A 19,579-nucleotide genomic window follows, 5' to 3' on the forward strand; every position below is an offset into this window, starting at 1 on the left:
ACAATTGGGAAATCCAGACTTGTACTTGTAGTGGAGTATTTTAAAACATTAGTATTTGTACTTTTACTTACAGTACAATATCTTAGTCCTTCCTCCAACACTGTGTATCATAAACATAAATATTAATTCAAATGTGGACAGTGATTGGGAATGTATTAAGTAATGCTTCACATCATGTGCTCTGAGGATTGAACAAATGAGGAAGATCATCATGTGACATGCAGGTGCTCACACACATTACCTGACACCGATGTCATCTATGGAGCTATAAGCACACATGGTCCTCCGTTCAGTTCAGTTCAAATCTATTAGCCTCCATCATTTGTGTAGCGGCGATCGCTCATCAAAACAAAGCCACTCATGGAGGTTAGCAGCCAGAGTTCCCAACGCGTGTTGTGGTGAAGGATGAGGTCCACCATGACGTAATTTGTAATGCTTTATTTCTTTATAAAATGTTAAAAGGTTCTTTTAGGCCTATCTAAAATCTTGGTTAACATATCACAATCACGCACACTGTCAACACGGTTGAAAAACGTGTGGCTTCCTCTCTAACCTCTCATCCCCACTGATCACCTGTGCCCACATATATCTTGATTACCTCCCGTGCTCCCAGGTGCGCAGATTAGATGACGCGTTCACACACACACACACACACAAATTGGCTCCAACAATTTGTTAACACCAACATCATTCTTTACCCCTGACCCACTGGAGCTCACAGTCACTCTGTATGTGCTTTCTAAAAAGCAGAACGTATCATATTTCCCTGAGAAGTAGTGTATATTTGTACCTTTACCCTGTCATGTAATTCAGCTAAATGTGATCTTAACATGTTATAACAGGTAAACAGTCCTCTGTGATCATAGAGTTGAAGTGCCATGAGTAGGGTGGTGTAATGCTTTGATGTCATGGGAAACCTGATAGCAGAAGTGTTTCACTCAGATGTTTAACTGTAATGAGAGTTATAGGGTTAATGGTAAAACCTGGAAGGGAGTCTCTCTCCTCAGTTCCTCAGGAACTGTGTTTATAAGGAAGAGAGTCCCCTCTCGAGCACCAGAGTGTTTGTGGCTGCCTGACAACAGACAGTGGAAGCCATAAGAATGAAACTCTTAATACTGTCGTGCCTCCTTGCAGGCTGCCTGGCTCAGGAGCCTCGACCATGCTGTAAGTAAACTAAAAAGTGATTGTGGTTGTTGGATTTATCTCATTTCTTATCATATCTTGTGCTTTCTGAACAGTCAAATTGGTAGTGTCAATGTTTCCTATTGCTGACTTACACAGGGATCCAGCTTTATGTGTTTCAATCTTTAGTATTTTATTTAATGCAATGTTGTAATTTCACAATTCTTTCCACAGCAAGTCCTCCTCTTCTCACCGGAGCCCTCGCTATGGTGAGTGTTTATTGTGTTTTGTATGAGCATCATTAAGCAGAACCTGAGCAATGACTCAGCACAATTACAACATGTGAAATAGGAAGATGAAGACTCACTTTTGAAAGAACATCCATAACATTCATATGTTTGCAACTTAAAACAAAAAAACATGGAAACATGGAAAAAGTATTTGGATAATAATGAAATGATGGCAAACTATTTGTACCATGTCCACCCTGCCATGGGAAGGCTTGCTGACAGGGTGGACAATGGTACAAATAGTTTGCCACAATTTAATTATTATCCAAATACTTTTTCCATTGACTGAAATATATTGTTGAGAAAGGGACTATAGCTTTCTGAAAATGTACATTTTATATCATTTATGGAAGGCTTGCTGACAGGGTGGACAATGACAGGGTGCCGGGTGGACATTTTTGGCTAATATTAGCATTTAATGAGCACATGGTGGACCTTCAGTTAGCAACATGATTCAGTTAGCAAGTAAGTAAGTAAAGTTTATTTATAAAGCGCTTTTCACAACATAGGAGGCGTACAATGATCAATTAACCCACAGCACACATGTTAAGAAGTCATAAAAGCACCAGAGCATAATTAAGACAAAATAAAAACACAATAAAACAAAACTCACAAATGAAATTTAAAACAAACAAAATAAAAACATAGTATTAAATGGAATAAAATCAGGCATACCGGTTGCCTGATCAAACAGGAATGTCTTTAAAATAGTTTTAAAGAGTCAACAGACTCCGCAGATCGTAGATGAGCAGGCAGAGCATTTCATAATTTAGGAGCCACAGCCGCGAATTCTCGATCACGCGGGTCTTGAGGTGGGTGCGTGGGACGGAGAGCAAATGTTGCCTGTGGGACCTGAGTGACTGTGTACTGTTTAACAAATATATTTCGAATTTCTGAAAGGTTTTTATATTAATTGACATTTCACTATGACAGAGTGGACATGTTAAGCTTGACGACATCCAACTACACACATAATATGATTACAATTTCGAAATATAAGTTTACAAACTTACTTTGCAACTAGCCAATGTCTATTGAGGAAAGACAGAATGGTGGTAGTGATGTCGCTGAAAACATCATAGGGGTTTTTATGGGGCAGTTACCCCTTAATGACAGGGTGGACAGCAAATGTCAGGGACACATGAAAAATATATATGAATCAATATTATTATGAAAATAGAATATACATGATCAAAATGACTCGTTTTATCAAATAACCCCTTTTTTTTTTTAAATGTAGTATAATTGAAGCACTTATTATTACACACACTGTAGTTAGCATAGTGTGTGGGACATGGCACAATCACATACATCCAATGCAAAAATAAGGTATAAAATGAAGGAAACCCATTTCAAGAGACTTATCATTGTACTGTTAAATGTTTGGAATTTATAATAAGACCTCAGAGTTTCATTATTCTGCTACATTTTCCTGATAACTGAGTGATTCTGACGGGGACACCAACGGTACTTTATAGTGATATCGACCCAGCTATGTACAAAGCTCACATGATCTTTCTCCAGTCCACACAGAAGGAAAATATGTGGGTCTATGCCAAGTACCTGTACGATGCAATGGGACAGCGGATCAGACTCATGGAGCTGGGGACCTATGAGAATAAGACGTTCAGCTACGACCTTCTGCTGCTCTACAGAGAGGTGACCGACGCTATGACACAAACATCAGTATTAATTTAACGGTTCAGAAGTATTTAACATTTGAACACACTCTGGAGTTGGACACCATTAAAGGCATTTGCTCTTCAGAGTTTTCTAATGGCAGTAGGAGTTGTATGTGCACCTTGCAAATAATTAACATGAGGCATCAACAAGACTATAATCTTTAGTGTTATGTTTTAGAGTTCACAATTACTGCTTATACCTGCTTTACCTGTCTATGACAACATTAATCCTGGTAAAGAAGTGAATGTGAATGTACAGGTTTGAGTGCTTTTAAAGGCTAGTGACACAAGGAGGTACAAAGTATGATAATACAATAACTCCCAGACAGCAAAATGAATAGATACAATAAAATGTAAAAATCTATAGAATAAATAAAACAAAATAAAAATAGTAACCATAAGACTAAAGTAAAGGTATTAAAGTACCCGGTCCATCACCAGGAATGAATATGTTGGTATGATTGTATTATGCATAGATGTTAGTCAGGTTTAAAAGTCATTACCCGGCAACTCTCCTCCTCAGGCTACCATGTATGAGATCCACAGGCACAACCGCACATGCAACAAAATGCCTCTGAAGGGAGACTTCCAACCCATGGCTATCCCAAAGGATGCGTCTCTGTTGGGCCAGGTTATTTTAGGCAGCTCTTCCGGACCTGGAGAAGGACTCCTGGTCAACACTTGGACGGGGGATCTCCCCGAGAAAGCAGGTAGGACAGCACATTATAGTTTGTGCTGCATTGACTGCCTTAGATTGTATTACACATGCCTTTTCTTCTGCAAACTTCACAGGGAAGTTCATGAGCACAGTCACTGAATTTGGTTGCATTCCTGTCTCTACTCTGTTCCACACCGACCGGTTTGGATGGATGGTGTTTAGGTAAGTACACTGTTGAAATCACCATATAGCAGAAAGGATAGTTTGATGATGATGAAAGGCCAAGCAGGGACTTTTAGAAAATGTCAATTGTTTTGCTTCCCACCAAGTGTCTCTTTCTTTCTGTTTCCTAGCTACTTTGACAATGTCATTGGGATTTTGGACCCCCAAGACCTTAACCCTCCAGCCTACTGCCAGCACGCGGAGATGAAGGCTGGTGATGAGGAGCCTGTGGACTTCTTCAGCTTGTTCAATAACAATCACTGAGGGACACCTTTAACATACCTTTTCAAATGAAACTATAGATCATAGCCTTTTTCATATCACATTTACTCCTGGAAAAAATGTCAACAAAATGATGCAACCTAAACTTTTCTTTTTGTTTTTTTTTTACAATTTTCTGTCTTGAATTTAAGGCTGAAATTATGAATGTTTTCTGAAGTAAAATCGCCATGTCACTTAATCTTGTGATTTCTATCAATAAAGATATAAGTATAAAAAGCACATTTCGACTGGTCTATCTGTTTAATTACAACGTATCATACAGCATTATAATGGGCAAAAGTGGCGCATGGCAAAATGTCAAGCGTTTACAGAATCTACATCTTTCACAATACATTTCCAAGTGTCTAGTGAAAACAGGAAACTGTATAAACATGACTACCGTACTTTTCGGACTATAAAGCGCACCTGCATATAAGCGGCAGCAGCTAAATTGTCCGTCTGTCTTGCTCTCGTTCTGTCTCTCGGTTCCACTTTTACTTTGGCGCGCTACCTGTCCCACTCTTTTCCGGCCTCCAGCTTTTCCTGCTGGAGCCCGCCGCTTAAAGGTGGCGGACCGGTCATAGAGCCCATAGAGTTAAAGGTGGTTCATTTTACCTGTAAAATCCATAGCTTTAGGAGGTTCCCTAGTGGCCGTTACCGGTACAAAAAAAATGGGGAAAAAAGTCGCGGCTTATAGTCCGAAAAGTACGGTATATCATTTCAGAAATAAACATCCGTGCAAAACATGTTCATTTTAGATACTACAAATAGTCCCCCGGAAGGCCTATTTTAAAGGTTTACATAAAAAATGTGCTACGACAATAAAAGATTGCAACTATTGGGAGAAAGAAATGAGATGTCGTGATTAAACATCTCAGGCTAGATATAAACCTCGGGTCACGGGGATGCTGCACATTAATAACATTAACAAAGATATATTCTGAGGGCAGGTGTGTGAGCTTCTCAGGACTGTTAGAAAACCTGGCAGTGGATGCAGACCGGGAGCCTCCCCTGTTTGTTTAGAAGGAAGTGAACTCTGTTGCAGCAGCATATCTGGATCTGTGTGCAGAGGAAAGTGTTTCTGCCGTCGGACAGCATGAGAGCCTTCATCCTGCTGGTGTTGCTGTCAGCGTGCTGCCTGGCTCAGAGACCCAAACCATGCAGTCAGTAGAACAAAAAGATGTGACTTTGTCATCTGGTTTCCCTGTGAATGATGACGATCAGTTCTGTTTTTGCTTTATGAAGAAATGTTTGCAAGCTTTGACGTATATGATCCATTTTTAATAAAAACATTTATTTTATTTGTAACAGAATCCCCACGACTGCTGACTGGAACTCTCTCTGTGGTAAGTGTGTATCTCCTTTCACAATAGTGTAAACAAAACATATTGGATTACTTTCATTCAAAAAAGATCTAATTTGCTTTAATAATACATTTGTATCCTTTTCCAAGGCTACCCAGAAAGAGAATCTGATGGCTTATGCCAAGTACACCTATGACGCACTGGGACAGCGAATCCGCCTCAGAGAGTGTGGAAGTTATGACAATAAGAGCTTCCACTTCGATGTACTTCTACTCTTCCAAAAGGTAATGACAATAACATGTATATCTGCATTCAGAGATGCCGTGTGCAACACATATTCATCTTTACTGCTAATCTGTCCTCCAGGGCGTCATGTACAAGATAGATAGGAAGAACAAAACATGCTGCAAGAAGCCACTGAAGACAGACTTTCACCCACTGGCCATCCCAGAGGACGCTAACCTGCTAGGACAGGTGGTGCTGGGCAGCTCCTCGGGACCAGGGCAGGGGGTCCTGGTCAACACATGGGAAGGAGAGCTGCAGATGAAGAATAGAACAGGTAGATTTAGAGGAAGTTAACAGAGAGGAAATTAGACAGATATGCAGCGTTTGCAGCACATGACTTTCTGTGATTCTTCTGTCGATGCTTACAAAACCTGCTGGTCTGGTTTCGCTGCCTCAGCTAACTTGTGATCTTCTTTTGTTTCTGCAGCGAAGTACATTAGCACCGTCACAGAGTTTGGATGCGTCCCTATCACCACCATGTTTCACACCAGCAAAAGTGGGTGGATGGTGACCAGGTCAGTGAGTGCACAGACAACTCACACAAGTTATTTGAAAGAATACAATACAAGACTTTATCAACCATTGTCAAATGTGCTTGGACTTGTCAAACACAGGTTTTAAAATTGTAATGGACAAGTTTCATTTCTGTGTGTCAGTGTAACTGGTGTTTTAAAGGTCACCTATTATGCAAAATCCTCTTTTTCAAGTATAAACATGAGATTCTGAAAGTTTCATGAAAAAAGATTCGCTCGCTTTTTGTCCTGATCTATTTATATAAAAACTTGTCTGATAATGAGCTGATCAGATTTTGTCCACTTTATGATGTCATAACGATTTGTTTGGCTTGTGTAACCATTAGCCAATCAGCAACCAAGGTTTTAAGATCATACGACATATAAGCTTTTTCTCTTTCTTGCAGCGTGCGATGATTATTTAGACTACATATCTTCTGTAAAATATAAAGCTCAATCCAGCAGAGGGTTAGCTTAGTTTAGCATAACGACTGCTAAAAATAAAATGTTGTGGTTTATATTTTTGCATCTTCTTTGATTTCAGTACATTATTGTAGCGTCCATTGTTATGTTTGCTAGTTCATCATGGGATCTTCATGTTTTGTTTAACCTTCAGCTTCTTCAACAACGTCATTGGATTAGCGGAGCCTCAAGATCTCATCCCTCCACGTTTCTGTAAGGACGCCCAGCTGGAGGAAGAGGAGGATGAGGATCCAGCGACCTTCTTCAGCTTGTTTTAAAACAGACTATGTTTTAGATATGTGATGCACTTTGATGATGAATACTCTAATATGACTCTTTGCACTCTATTGTTTCTTTACTTGAGTAGCAGTCATTGGTGTGGTATATCTTTGGGTAGAATTCATGACGCAATTAATTACATTTGAATCAATACAATTCCTGTTAGTTTTGTGTGTGTATAACCATTAGTGTAAGAAGTGATTGACAACAAAACAGTTGAAGTAAATGATAGGCTACAGTTAAAAAGTCACTTATGATGTGACAGTAATAGACAATCAGAAATCAAATCATTCAGATTGTTTTAGTTTTTTTTGCTTGCTTTTGAAATCTGTTTATTAAGGTATGTTCTACTTTGATTTACATTAACCCAGTGAAGGTATGGCACAGCAGTGCAAAAGGCTAACATGCACATGATGCTAATGCTCAGCTGGGGGGCGTGTGGTGCAGTGGATAGAGCCTTCACCCCAAATTGCTCCTGTGGGGATTGCCCACAGTATTGAGTATGTTAGTCGCTTTGGATAAAAGCGTCTAACATGTAATGTAATGGTATGTTTCCCATGTTCACCATCTTAGTTAGTGTTTCTTAATTAGCACTGAATATAATTAGCTGAGGCTGGTGGGAATGTTATTAATACTGCATGTATTGGTCATAAACCGTACTACTCAAACTGAGATGTTGACCTACTGTATGTCAGCACATCCGCACTTGGGTAAATTAAAGATACAAATGTTTGTGATGATCACTATACTTAAAAATAAGTAAATTATTTATTTAAACTCATTTACTCTTTACTTTTAAATCTTAACTGTCACAAACCAGCTCAGGAAATGCTACTAAAGAGAGGAGACATGTCAGGTTAGTGATGCATTTATTAAATCAATCATCAAGACACCACCACAGGAAACAAGACAATATATTATACAGTACTTATAAGGGTGTAATGTGTGTGCCAGTGCAGCGGGCAAGTGACGAACCAAACTGGGCCTGGATGGCTCCTGGAACACTTTTGGGACCCTCCCTGACAGCAGCAGACAAACAGAGCAGAGAGGGAGGGCTCATAACATAACCGAGACTTGATTTTTCATAATGGATACTATATATTCATACATACACAAGGGGGCAGTGTTGCACTTTAATTCCCACACATTTGGAGATGTGCATTTGGAATTTGTATTACTTCATGTTTTAATCAGGTCAAAATGTATTCAAATATTAAACCACTAAATAAATGCTGAGGTTGATTTTTGTTTTATCTTCAATATGCAATTATTTCTTGGTGTTTATGTCAATAATAGAAAAAAAGAACTAGCTAAATAAAATACCATAAAAGACAAAGCTGTGTGCCATGTCAAATGTCAATTTGTCTCTTGAAAAAATCACAAAAAAGTAATAGTATTGTATGCAATGAAAAAAAAAAAGGTAATGACGGTAATTAAAACGTGTTAGTATAATAGTATATATAATAGTATAGTATGTCAAAATATGCTAAAGTATGTAAAGTATGTAAAGTATGTGAAAAAAGGAAAAAGAAGACATAGTATAGTATGTCGTAAATATATAAAAAACAAGTTATATATATCGACATATATATAATTGTTTTGATATTTTTAACAAACTATTCTTCATTATTTGTGGATACTTTTGACATACATATGACTTTTTTCAAAATAGCTTTATTTTAGATTTTTCGACAATCAGACCACAACATTTTTCTTGACATAATACTATGACGTTTTTTCAGGTTCTTCAGCATTCTATACCAAGTTTTTTTGTATACATTATACAATGTCTGAGACATCATGAAGATGAACATGTTAATAATAAAACTTTTCATTAAAAACAAGTAGGCCATAAAGGCAATAAGTTGTAGTATAGTATATTGCTTCTTTTTTTTTTTTTCAATGTCTTTTTAAAAATCTAAAGAAAATCATTGTATCGTACTGCATTAACATGTCACAAAATTAATGCCGTAAGAAGAAGACATATATAGTATGACGTAAAAAAAATGAATGAATTAAAAAGGCAGAGTAGTACAGTATGCCATGGACAAACAAATGCAAAAGTCATAGTATAATATGCAATAAGAATCATTTTATTGTACGCCACGAAAATGTCATAGCAAAGTCAAAGTACTACTGAGTACCATGAAAAGGTTAAACAAAAAAGTATACTACACAAGAGATGGAAGAGTGAGGACCGCCACATCTCAGTACATTAACTCTTAAAGTGCATATGGTCAGCCTCATAACTGAACTGTCTGTGTTAGCGTGTTTGAATGAGAATATTATACATGGATGTATTTGGCGGAAATGTATTTGTAACCCGCTGTGACAAATAAAAACATTTAAACAATGAGGTATGAAGAATAAAACAAACATCCCTTCTTTAAAAATGGTGTTTAATAACTTACTTATACAATATTATGGCCCTCCATGTATTTATTGTATTGTATAAAGCTGCTATACAATAGGACGAGGAGTCACCTGGTAGCAGTAGTAAGTCATTCCCCTGAGCTCCCCCACCTCCTGCACACTAACATCTGATGACATCACCCCCGCCTCCTGGGCCTCAGTCTCCAGCCACACGAGCCTGGCATCAGGGTCTTCATCTGAGAACTGGAGCAGCGATCCTGAGCTACGCAACACCTTCAAACACTGCTTCAGCACCAGACCAGCCTTCCCTTTGCCCTCCTTGGACCTCAGCAAGGCGTCTGTGGTGCCCTTGTCCACTATAAGGTCCACACTTCTACACACATAGTGTGTCTGAAGCTCCGTGCAGTCCAGCTCTACAAACTCAAGCTGAGAGGAAGCATTGTGGGGTTGGATGGTATTGGCTTGGATGTGCTCCAGCATCTGTCTCACAGCTATGGGAGAGATGTCCGCACACGTGACCCGCACCGGGAGATGAGAGTGTCTGTAAATACAGGGCCCTATAGCGGAAGTGCCACAGCCCATATCCAGGACGTGGAGCAGAGCGTCTCCGTGGGACTTGGTCTGCAAGGATGGCATGATGAAGTCCCGGATGGCATCGAATCCGAAGAACCACTCAAAGTTTTTGAAGGTGGTTGTCCTGTTTCTGTTCTCAGCATAGAAGCGGTCCCAGGTTACTTTCTTATCCATGTTTTCAATGAGATCAGCTAAGGAGAAACACAGATGAGATTATACCATGAGAGTAAGTAAGTGAGCATTAGCATTTGGAACTAACCTTAGTAACAAATACGTTAATTAAATGTGTCCTCACTGCTTGTAAGAAAATGTTTTAAGTATAAGTGCAAAAGTATTATGAAGTACGCGGCAAAAGAAGAAAAAGAGGAGAAAGAAGCTCTTGAACGAGTCAAAGGAGCATTATTTTACAATATTAAATTAATGACAACACATCTTATGAATTAAGAGAAGAATGGTCAAATAATCTTGATCACTGATACTGACGTTGGTGCCCCTCTTTTGACACTTTACAGTAAACAGTCAGCAGATGGCACTCTTACGGCCCGTCTACACTACAGCGTCGAAAGCTCCAAGCAGCTCCAAGCTGCCCATTCACTTTCAATGGGGTGACGTCACGTAGCCGCGCTTTTTCGCCGAACTGAATTGTGGGTAGCAGAGCGAGGCGTCTCAGGCGACCCAGGCGACCAGAAGTTGAACATTGTTCAACTTCTGGTCGCCTGGACGCCGGAGTAGCCAGCGCCAGCCAATCAAATCCCGTTTCCCAAAATCTGACAGCTGAAGCGCCAGCCAATCAAACCGCGTCTAAGCTGGGAGAGATATCCCGCCGTTCATTTCTATATTTCAAAAAAAGTCGGAGGAGAAACTAACTATCACCGTAGCAATCACCCGGTTTTGTATGACCAGACCCTCTTCACCTACCGGGACACAAACCGGAGGAACCAGCATGGAGGGAGGTGGCAGAGGCAGTGGTGAGTGGGTCTGGTCATACAAAACCGGGTGATTCGCTACGGCGATAGTTAGTTTCTCCTCCGACTTTTTTTGAAAATATAGAAATGAACGGCGGGATATCTCTCCCAGCTTAGACGCGGTTTGATTGGCTAGCGCTTCAGCTGTCAGATTTTGGGAAACGGGATTTGATTGGCTGGCGCTGGCTACTCCGGCGTCCAGGCGACCAGAAGTTGAACAATGTTCAACTTCTGGTCGCCTGGGTCGCCTGAGACGCCTCGCTCGGCTACCCACAATTCAGTTCGGCGAAAAAGCGCGGCTACGTGACGTCATCCCATTGAAAGTGAATGGGCAGCTTGGAGCTGCTTGGAGCTTTCGACGCTGTAGTGTAGACGGGCCGTTACACAATGGATACACACTCAAATTTGCCATCCTTGATTCAAAGTCCAGCACTCTAGTATCCACTGAGCCACAGCCGCCTGATATGCTGGTGTTCCTGAAAAACTTCAAGGATTCATACTGTCAGCAGGGTGAAAATTAACTTTCTGAGAAAAGAAAGTTGTGATTGTTTCTGTGTAAGGTTGCTGTCGCTGGATAATGTTTGTTAGCTTGCAGGGCCGTTTCTTCCTATAGGCGGACTATGCAGATGCATAGGGCCCCCGCGGCCACTAGGGGGCCCCCAAGCTGAAAGTATATATTTTGTTATTGATCCAAAAAACTAAAAAGCTATAATTCATACACACAAAGATAAACAAAATTAGTAGAAGTGGGAGGGCTGAAGCATAGCTTATGGAAAGTAGCCCTCCCTTGCATCATCCTAATACAACATCGGCATTATTGCGTCAAAAATGTATAGAAATGAAGGAGTACAAAGAAATAAAGAAAACAGGAGAAAAAATGTAATAAAAGTTAGGGCAGGAAAACAATAAATGCATATATATATATATATATTAGGGGTGTAACGGTACACGTACCCGTACCGAAATTATTCGGTACGGGCCCTTCGGTTCGGTACACGTGTGTACCGAAGTGTACCGAACGCATATAACGTTAAACGTAAAAAAATGAGAACGTGAACAACTTCTTGGAAGCATTCTCAGGTGCTGCGTCGCAGCATTCAGAGTAATTTGCTCCCATTGTGATCAACGCGTCATAGAGCGAGCAAGTCATTTCATTGGACGAGCTGGTCAGAGGGATGCGTTCAAATGTTGTCAGTAATTTGAGGAACTGTCGAAATGGTGAACGCAGATAAAGTTGAGCTCGAAAATCCTCCAGCATCATTGAAGTGTCCGGTTTGGGAACATTTTGGTTTCGCAGTTACGAACAAGGATGACGGACAAAGACAGGTGGACCGAACCAACGCTGTTTGTCGGCATTGTTCAACTAAAATTGGTTACGCGGCTGGCAATACATCAAACTTGCACACTCATTTGAAAAGGCATCACCCGAACGTGAATATCACCGGTACCAAAAGACTGAAGTGCAAACCCAACTCCCGCTAGCATTTAAGCCTCCACCACTCGCAAAAACTTCAGACCGAGCCAAAGCTATTACAAACGCCAAATATCCTTATGTTGCCATGTTAGCAAAGCGCTACCTGACTGTATCTGCTACCTCTGTCCCTAGAGAGGGTGTTCTCCACGGCAGGAGACATTGCTAGTGCCAGCAGATCTGCCCTTTCGGCAAGCAATGTGGACAAGTTCATCTTTCTTTCAAACAACATGAAAATACAATGACAAGCAAGTCATTATGTCTAACTGGCTGCTTAGGTGCTAGTACAGTACAGTTCAAATACAGATTATTTCAGTTAATCGAAAAGCTGCACCTTAATGTTTATGTTATTATATTTTATATTTATTTGAGTGAATATTCATAGTTTAATAATAATTAAAAACCCAAAACTAATAGTTTATGTTTTGTGAGTACTAGTACAGTAAAGTTCAAATACAGATTATTTCAGTTCATCGAAATGCTGCACCTTAATGTTTATTTTATTTTGTATTTATTTGAGTGAATACATTATTCACAGTTTAATAATAATTTTAAAAAAATATGTTATGTTTTGTGATCATTTTTTCTGCTGTACCGAAAACGTACCGAACCGAACCGTGACCTAAAAACCGAGGTACGTACCGAACCGAAATGTTTGTGAACCGTTACACCCCTAATATATATATATAAATATATATATATATATATAGGGTCATTTTCTGCACTTGTCAATAGCAGTTTCAACTATCTTTTTTTGAAAATGAAAATACTATATATAAATATATATGTAAACATGTACAGGCAAATGAATAATAATAATAATATATGCATAATTGCATATAGACATTGTGAACACTTATTTTCAAGTGACTTTTTTACATTTGTATGTTCACGCTGTGGTTTGGAACGGCTTTTGAATATTATTAGGCATTTTGTTATGGAAAATGTTGTGCATAATCAGTACTGTTTTAAGCTGTACTATGTCAACACATTTTAATAGATTGAGTTTTTTTAAATATGGGAGTTGTGTGTTCATATTTACCAACACCACAGACTATTCGTAATGTTGTTGTTTTTTGTAGATTTGTTGAGTACGTGTTTCCCCATATTTCGGAGCAGTAGTAAAGGTAAGGGAGAAATAGACAGTTATAAAGAGTATTTTTTTCTTCAAGAATGTTCTTAGTATGATACAAATACAAATATAATATCTTTAGTTACTTTGCACGTTTGGATTGTTAATGTGACATATAAACACTTAAAGACTTTAGTTACACCTGCAGTATAAAAAGTAATTCAAATTAACTCCACCTACAATACTTTTTGTACTTTATAAGTATATTTTTGCTGCTCATACTTGTGTACTTTTACTTGAGTAACATTTTGATTGCAGGACTTTTAATTGTATTCTTACACTCTGGTACTTCTACCATTACTTAAGATCAGTGTACTTCTTCCCCCTCTGATCATGATAAACTCACTGTATGGAAATGCAGAGAGCAGACCTTGGCCGACATGGGTATGTTGTCAAAGGTGAGGTCTCTCTTTCTCACAGCTGCCACCCATGCCATCTGGCGTCTCTTGGTGATGTTGGCTACATAGTCTGCCTCGTAGTTTCCATGTGGGAAACGAATAAAACCTGATCCCATGGTCCATCTTCTCTTGTTGCCGTTTGTCGTGGGGTCGGTTCTTACAGCCAAGGACACAACAACGCCCACTGACCATCATTTAAAAAAGTGTTGAGTGAAAACATATGCTACTCTGCTAGCTGTAGGATGCGTTCGCCTCCGATGGAGACGTCACATTCACTCGACTCTTGAATTCATTTGTACACAAACCTGCAACTCAGTAAAACTTCCTAAATCAATAAAAGTTAACTCGTCCACTAACATACAACAGTTCTAACTCCCTGTACCAAGTTGTCTCCTTGGCTAACGCTAATTAGCTTGTTGACTGCTAGTGACCTTATCATGTGTCTCTCATGTCACAACACCAATACAAAACATTTAAACCCATATGCACTTAAAATTAGTAATTACACGTTGAACGCACTTGTAATAGAGTGATGCCGTATCCACGCTGCAGCTATCCTCCTTCCTGACATTGTCAGCGACTTTGCTAGCGGAGACATTTTCTGTCAGAGTCCTGCTTGTCTTACTCTTCCCCCAAAGTAAGAGCTCTCACTCCGCCCATATTTCTTGGTACCAATAACCAACAAAAAGTAGTAGGAGACATCATCTGTTGATTTAGAGACGATATTTGACTAGGTTATGCAGCAATGACGGGACTGCGCATGTGTTGTAAACAAAGCACATATGTTTGATGATAAAAAGAAGCAACTGTTTTCCTGTAGTAACTTCAGTAAACCCTTATTTATTGTATTTAAAGCATTTGATTAAACAAATCCACCAATAACCATGTAACCTATTAAGCTGTTTAGATGGATGTTCCAGGTAGAGTATCGTAGGCCTACAGCTACAATACCCTTATTTTATTATATTTGTCCGATTGTTTTAAGCGTTATTATTCTAATGGTGCACTTAGTCCTACTGCTTCAGAATAAGTCTATTTTACAGTTGGAGGTGTAATTGACAGGATATTTACAATGTTTATTAATTAATTGTAATTGAACGAGTATGGGGGAGAGCTGATCTGTCAGGGGTAGAAGGCAAGTCAATAATTAGAAACTTAACTTGCAATGCAGTTTTTCTGCATGAAACCTCTTATTGTTAATTTACCCTGGGAAACCATGCATAATCTGAAACCAAGATCTCAAATGTGTGGTTGTAAAGTTTGATGATGCTTAATGATTAAGTGTACAGAAGTTAAACATGTAGATTTCTTCAGGTGAGAGAAAAAGTGATTATTTGATGATAATTTGTTGCAGCCCTTGTTCAACCTGACTCTTAGAAAAAAAGCACTGCACAAGAAACAAGATTTAAATCCCTTTAATAAAACGCAGTGTAACAAAGGAAAATAATCCAACATAAAGCAAGTAGATCACATTTACAACCACAAAAGAAGAAAAAAACCTGTACAACTATAAATGCCTGGAGTCACTTCTATTTTCCAAAGTTGTTTTTTTTATTAACCATTTTGTGATGACTGAGGAGAAACTTGGGAGTTTGGGGGCGAGAGGGGAACGGGACGCATGTAATGTGACTATTTTAATTTTTTTCAAATACATGTGTGTAATCTCGTACACAGATGTATGCTTCATCAATGCGGCTGCTGAAGTTATTTTTTTTTTACCCAGACGATGAGATGGGCTGTGGCCACGAGTGTTATTTGTACAAGATGTCGTAATGGCCGGGTCTATAGAGGAGGAAGATGCGTGGGTCGCCTCCTTCAGGGAAGACGTGGTGATTGACTGTTCCTCCCTCTCCTCTATCCATGTACTCCACCAGGATGGAAATGTCCAGGGCCTGGGCTAAGGCGATGATGTGAATGTGGTCGCTTTCTTTAGACATGGGCTCTACCTCCTTTGAAAACAAGGAAAACATTTAAATCAGGTATTAGTTTGTTTATTGTGAGTTTGTTTTTGCAGAACTGGAATGGATAGATTTAAGGATGTGTCATTTCTGACACATCCTTAAAGATATGTATCTTTCACTGTCAATATGTACATATTTTTTGGTTTGATAATTTCCTACTCATTTTCACCCAACGTGTGCAATGCCTTGTTTACAAGCTTCTGTAATGAAAATATTTCTCAAATTAAGGATCAATAAAGTATATCTTATCTTATTCACCCAAGAATGGCTGACTTTTTTTGATGCAAAAAAAGCACATTTCAATTTGTACATAAATGCGTTTAAACCCATCTTTTCTATTAAAATGATCATTTAGAGACCCACATTTGTTTCTCATGAACTAGACGTTTTCTTTGGTGAAGTTCACCAAAGAAAGCATTTTCAAAACTAACCTGCTGACAGAACTCCTTGACGGAGCGTCCTCCTTCGATGAAATGCTGAAAGAATCCGTACTCTCTCTGCAGGTAGCCGGAGGTGAGCAGCCGCAGGTACACGACCAAATAGTCTGACACGTTCTGGTCGTTGAAGGAGTTCAGCACTTCCTGCAGGGTCGGCCGTTTCTCACACAGATCGATCAGGTCCATGAACTTTGAGAAAACACATTATTCATATCATTAGAGACATAATCCAACAAGATGATAGCTATAGTATACCTAATGCGAGATTCAACATTTTCACAATTTTGATCCGATAAAACGTTACTACTGTTCACTTCAATAAACAAAATAATAATATCATGCTTTCTGCTACTTTATAATATAGGGGAAATATCTGCAGCTTGGCTCAGCAGTTTAGAAGTAAATAAGAAATGTCATTTTTCTTGAACAAGACACTCACAGTGTTGTGAAAGTCTTCAATGGTAAACTCAGTGAAGCCTTCATTAACCAGGTCCTGTTTACTTTTAGTTGCAACTGCTTTGAACCTGAAGAGACAAAAACATGTATTCAAAAACCTTGTGAAATGTGGGCCATCAATCATAGTGTTTGTTAGATCTTAAGTAGAATTGAAAACAGGACAAAATAACCAAGAGCTACGCACTCAGACAACAAAACACCTGACAGAGCAGACCATACTTTTTTGAGCAGAAAATCTGTTGTTGCTTCGGATGTCCTGCGGGTGCTTCGCTTCCACTCTCTCTTTAGCTAAAGTAACGCTATCAAACACTACAACAAAAGTGACTACAGCACAAACAGTAACCACTGTGACACTCACTTCTGAAGTTCCTTGCTGTCTTCAAGCAGCGATTCGAGATGTGCGAAGCCAAAGGCTCTGTAGAAACAGTTCCCATCTGGTCGCGTCTTACGAATGCACGAGTATTTTTTATGTAGGTCCTGCAACAAAACAAAAAAATAGTTTTACAAAAACTGTGCACAGACTATTTGAGTATGCAATAGACATAGAGTTTTGTTCAGTAACCTTTGACTGACCTTGATCTTGAGCTGATAAACGGTGTCCTCGTCAGCGTACTCCCTCTGCAGCACCGCCAGGTCCTGTCTGTCCGACACTAACGGGTTACTGTTGGCTATCTACAGCCCACACACACAAAATAGATCATTAGAAAAACGTCCCTCGTGGGTGCCTCTATTCTGACCAAAACAGTGAATACTAGAACCCTAGTACACAACACTTCTGAAAATGAATAGAATGTGAAACTTTTTGATCTGGATCTTCATTGAAAATAGATTTCTCACCTCCTGCTGAATTCTGTCCTGTTGAGCGATGATGGCCTCGTCGTATGCGAGGCAGTTCACTCCTCCTTTTAGAGAAGGGGACAGAATAATTAGGCGTTCAGAGTACAAACTCTAAAAAGGGAAATGATAGCCACCATGATGGCTGAAATGTAATCTGGTGATTGGCAATTGGATTTAAAAATCTGTATCAAATCAGGGCCAGTGTTAATAATGGATATCATGATAGAAAATTGGTCAGGTTAAAATCTGAGGAGACATAGCTGCCAAGATCAGTGCTGCATATTGAACATGCCACAAATGCAATGTGCAGGATTTTTAAGGATAGCATTGTTAGAGCTAATTAATTATTTAGCTAAACAAGGCTAGAGGTCTACAAAAATGAACTTGCTAAGCAAATAGCTAAACAATTTCTGCAAGGAGTTTCAACAATACACACGATGTAAAGATAGATACCCTGTCATTAAAACTAGCTGCACCTTCAGCAGCTTTGATAACACTTTAATGCATCATTAATTATAATCAAAACACATCCTATATTTTTCTGAAGTGGGGCAATCTGCATAATGAGTACTTTCACTTTTGGAACTTTAAGTATATGTTGATGCTAATACTTCTGTACTTTTCTTAAGTAACATTTTGAATGCAGGACTTTTACTTTGACAGAGTATTCCTATACTTTTGTACTTCTACCCCCCCATGCTGGTTAGTGAAATCAACATTGCACTGACGTAAATAAAAACAATAATCAAATGGATATGAACTTAAAATGTAAAAGCATGCACGAAGACAACTATATTGTCTCTCACTATTTGTATGACATGTCGTCACCACAGAGTATTCAGCCATAGTCAGCAGTTAACATGAAACCACTTCACTGAGACCACCAGATAACGTCAGTCAGCTCAACATGGCTAGCTCGACCCGAGCGAAAACAAAACAAATTCAAGTCACGACAGAAACGGTTGTTCGAGCTACTAAAAACGGGATGTCCCATCTTCTAATATTGAGCATACATTTTCAACATTTCCCCAAGTCAAAAATTGTGGGACTGCCACTTATTGCTGCCATGACAGTAACTAAACAAGCGTTTTCTCTTTGTGTAGCAACGGTAGCTAGCTAACATTAGCCAACTAGCTGTGGCCTCATCGCTCCATGCCAGCCCCCGGCCCCGCGGAGAGGACAGCGGCTGAAACGCCGAGCGGACACTCATGTCGGTTCGGGCTTCATTAGCAAGAGAAATGGCCACACTGTTAGTTGTATATTTTGTGTTGCAACTGTTTCACTCACCCCCCACCTCTGGCTGTGATGATTCCTGCTGCTCCTCCGCCATCTTAGCTATCGAGATCTGTTTCCTCCTTCTGCATGACTTCATTCATTACTCACTTCCGGTCCAGTCTTGTTTGTTTATTTTCTGTTAGTTTTATTTGATTGGTTGGTTGACTTTTTTAATTAGGTGTTATTAGACCTTTTCTTGCCAAAACTGCCGATAGTAAACCAAACTATCAGCAGTCTTGTTTGCTAATAACCTACTTTTTAAACTTAACTAGTTGGCTACTTATTTACTTGTGGCCTAAGTTGTCCCCATAACTAATGAGCCATGTCATGATAGGCAACACAATACCATAAAGAAAGAAAGAAAAAAATATTTGGGGTGATTTCAAGGATATTCAACCCAAATACAATTTTAAATTGCTTTTTTGAACATGCAAAAGTGAATGTTACGTAAATAATGGGATGTCAGTAAATGCTTTAAAAAAGTGTCACAACAATCAGTTGTAGTATAGTTGTTGCAGTTTTTGACTATGAATAATGCTATTTAATGATTGTATAAATAAAATAACTATAATATTAATGTAAAACAATACATATTTTAAGAATACTGTGTTCATTGAGACAAAA

General features: G+C 39.1%; 4 protein-coding genes across 4 annotated transcripts; 2 read left to right on the forward strand and 2 right to left on the reverse strand.

Moving 5' to 3' along the window:
* Window positions 1-1,046: 1,046 nt before the first annotated feature.
* On the forward strand, window positions 1,047-4,475 carry epdl1 (ependymin-like 1). The gene is made up of 6 exons (XM_034106400.2): window positions 1,047-1,164; window positions 1,357-1,391; window positions 2,937-3,071; window positions 3,618-3,804; window positions 3,887-3,974; window positions 4,106-4,475. Exons 1-6 carry the CDS (start codon window positions 1,101-1,103, stop codon window positions 4,236-4,238), a joined length of 642 nt encoding a protein of 213 aa, XP_033962291.1. The 5' UTR covers window positions 1,047-1,100; the 3' UTR covers window positions 4,239-4,475.
* A 27-nt stretch (window positions 4,476-4,502) lies between these two features.
* LOC117463855 (ependymin-like) lies at window positions 4,503-8,590 on the forward strand. Its single transcript, XM_034106338.2, has 6 exons — window positions 4,503-5,398; window positions 5,547-5,581; window positions 5,689-5,823; window positions 5,906-6,098; window positions 6,252-6,339; window positions 6,953-8,590. The coding sequence occupies exons 1-6, from the start codon at window positions 5,332-5,334 to the stop codon at window positions 7,074-7,076; spliced, it is 642 nt and encodes a 213-aa protein (XP_033962229.1). The 5' UTR covers window positions 4,503-5,331; the 3' UTR covers window positions 7,077-8,590.
* A 559-nt stretch (window positions 8,591-9,149) lies between these two features.
* Window positions 9,150-14,618, reverse strand: cskmt (citrate synthase lysine methyltransferase). The gene is made up of 2 exons (XM_034106337.1): window positions 14,509-14,618; window positions 9,150-10,214 (listed from the first exon to the last, which is right to left on the reverse strand). The coding sequence occupies exons 1-2, from the start codon at window positions 14,585-14,587 to the stop codon at window positions 9,538-9,540; spliced, it is 756 nt and encodes a 251-aa protein (XP_033962228.1). The 5' UTR covers window positions 14,588-14,618; the 3' UTR covers window positions 9,150-9,537.
* Window positions 14,619-15,388: 770 nt separating this feature from the next.
* On the reverse strand, window positions 15,389-19,063 carry otub1b (OTU deubiquitinase, ubiquitin aldehyde binding 1b). The gene is made up of 7 exons (XM_034106055.2): window positions 18,968-19,063; window positions 17,681-17,745; window positions 17,417-17,515; window positions 17,202-17,320; window positions 16,827-16,911; window positions 16,382-16,576; window positions 15,389-15,938 (listed from the first exon to the last, which is right to left on the reverse strand). The coding sequence occupies exons 1-7, from the start codon at window positions 19,050-19,052 to the stop codon at window positions 15,741-15,743; spliced, it is 846 nt and encodes a 281-aa protein (XP_033961946.1). The 5' UTR covers window positions 19,053-19,063; the 3' UTR covers window positions 15,389-15,740.
* Between the last annotated feature and the right edge of the window lie 516 nt (window positions 19,064-19,579).

The sequence above is a fragment of the Pseudochaenichthys georgianus genome, chromosome 18 (assembly GCF_902827115.2).
Source record: "Pseudochaenichthys georgianus chromosome 18, fPseGeo1.2, whole genome shotgun sequence".
NCBI classification, from domain to species: domain Eukaryota; kingdom Metazoa; phylum Chordata; class Actinopteri; order Perciformes; family Channichthyidae; genus Pseudochaenichthys; species Pseudochaenichthys georgianus.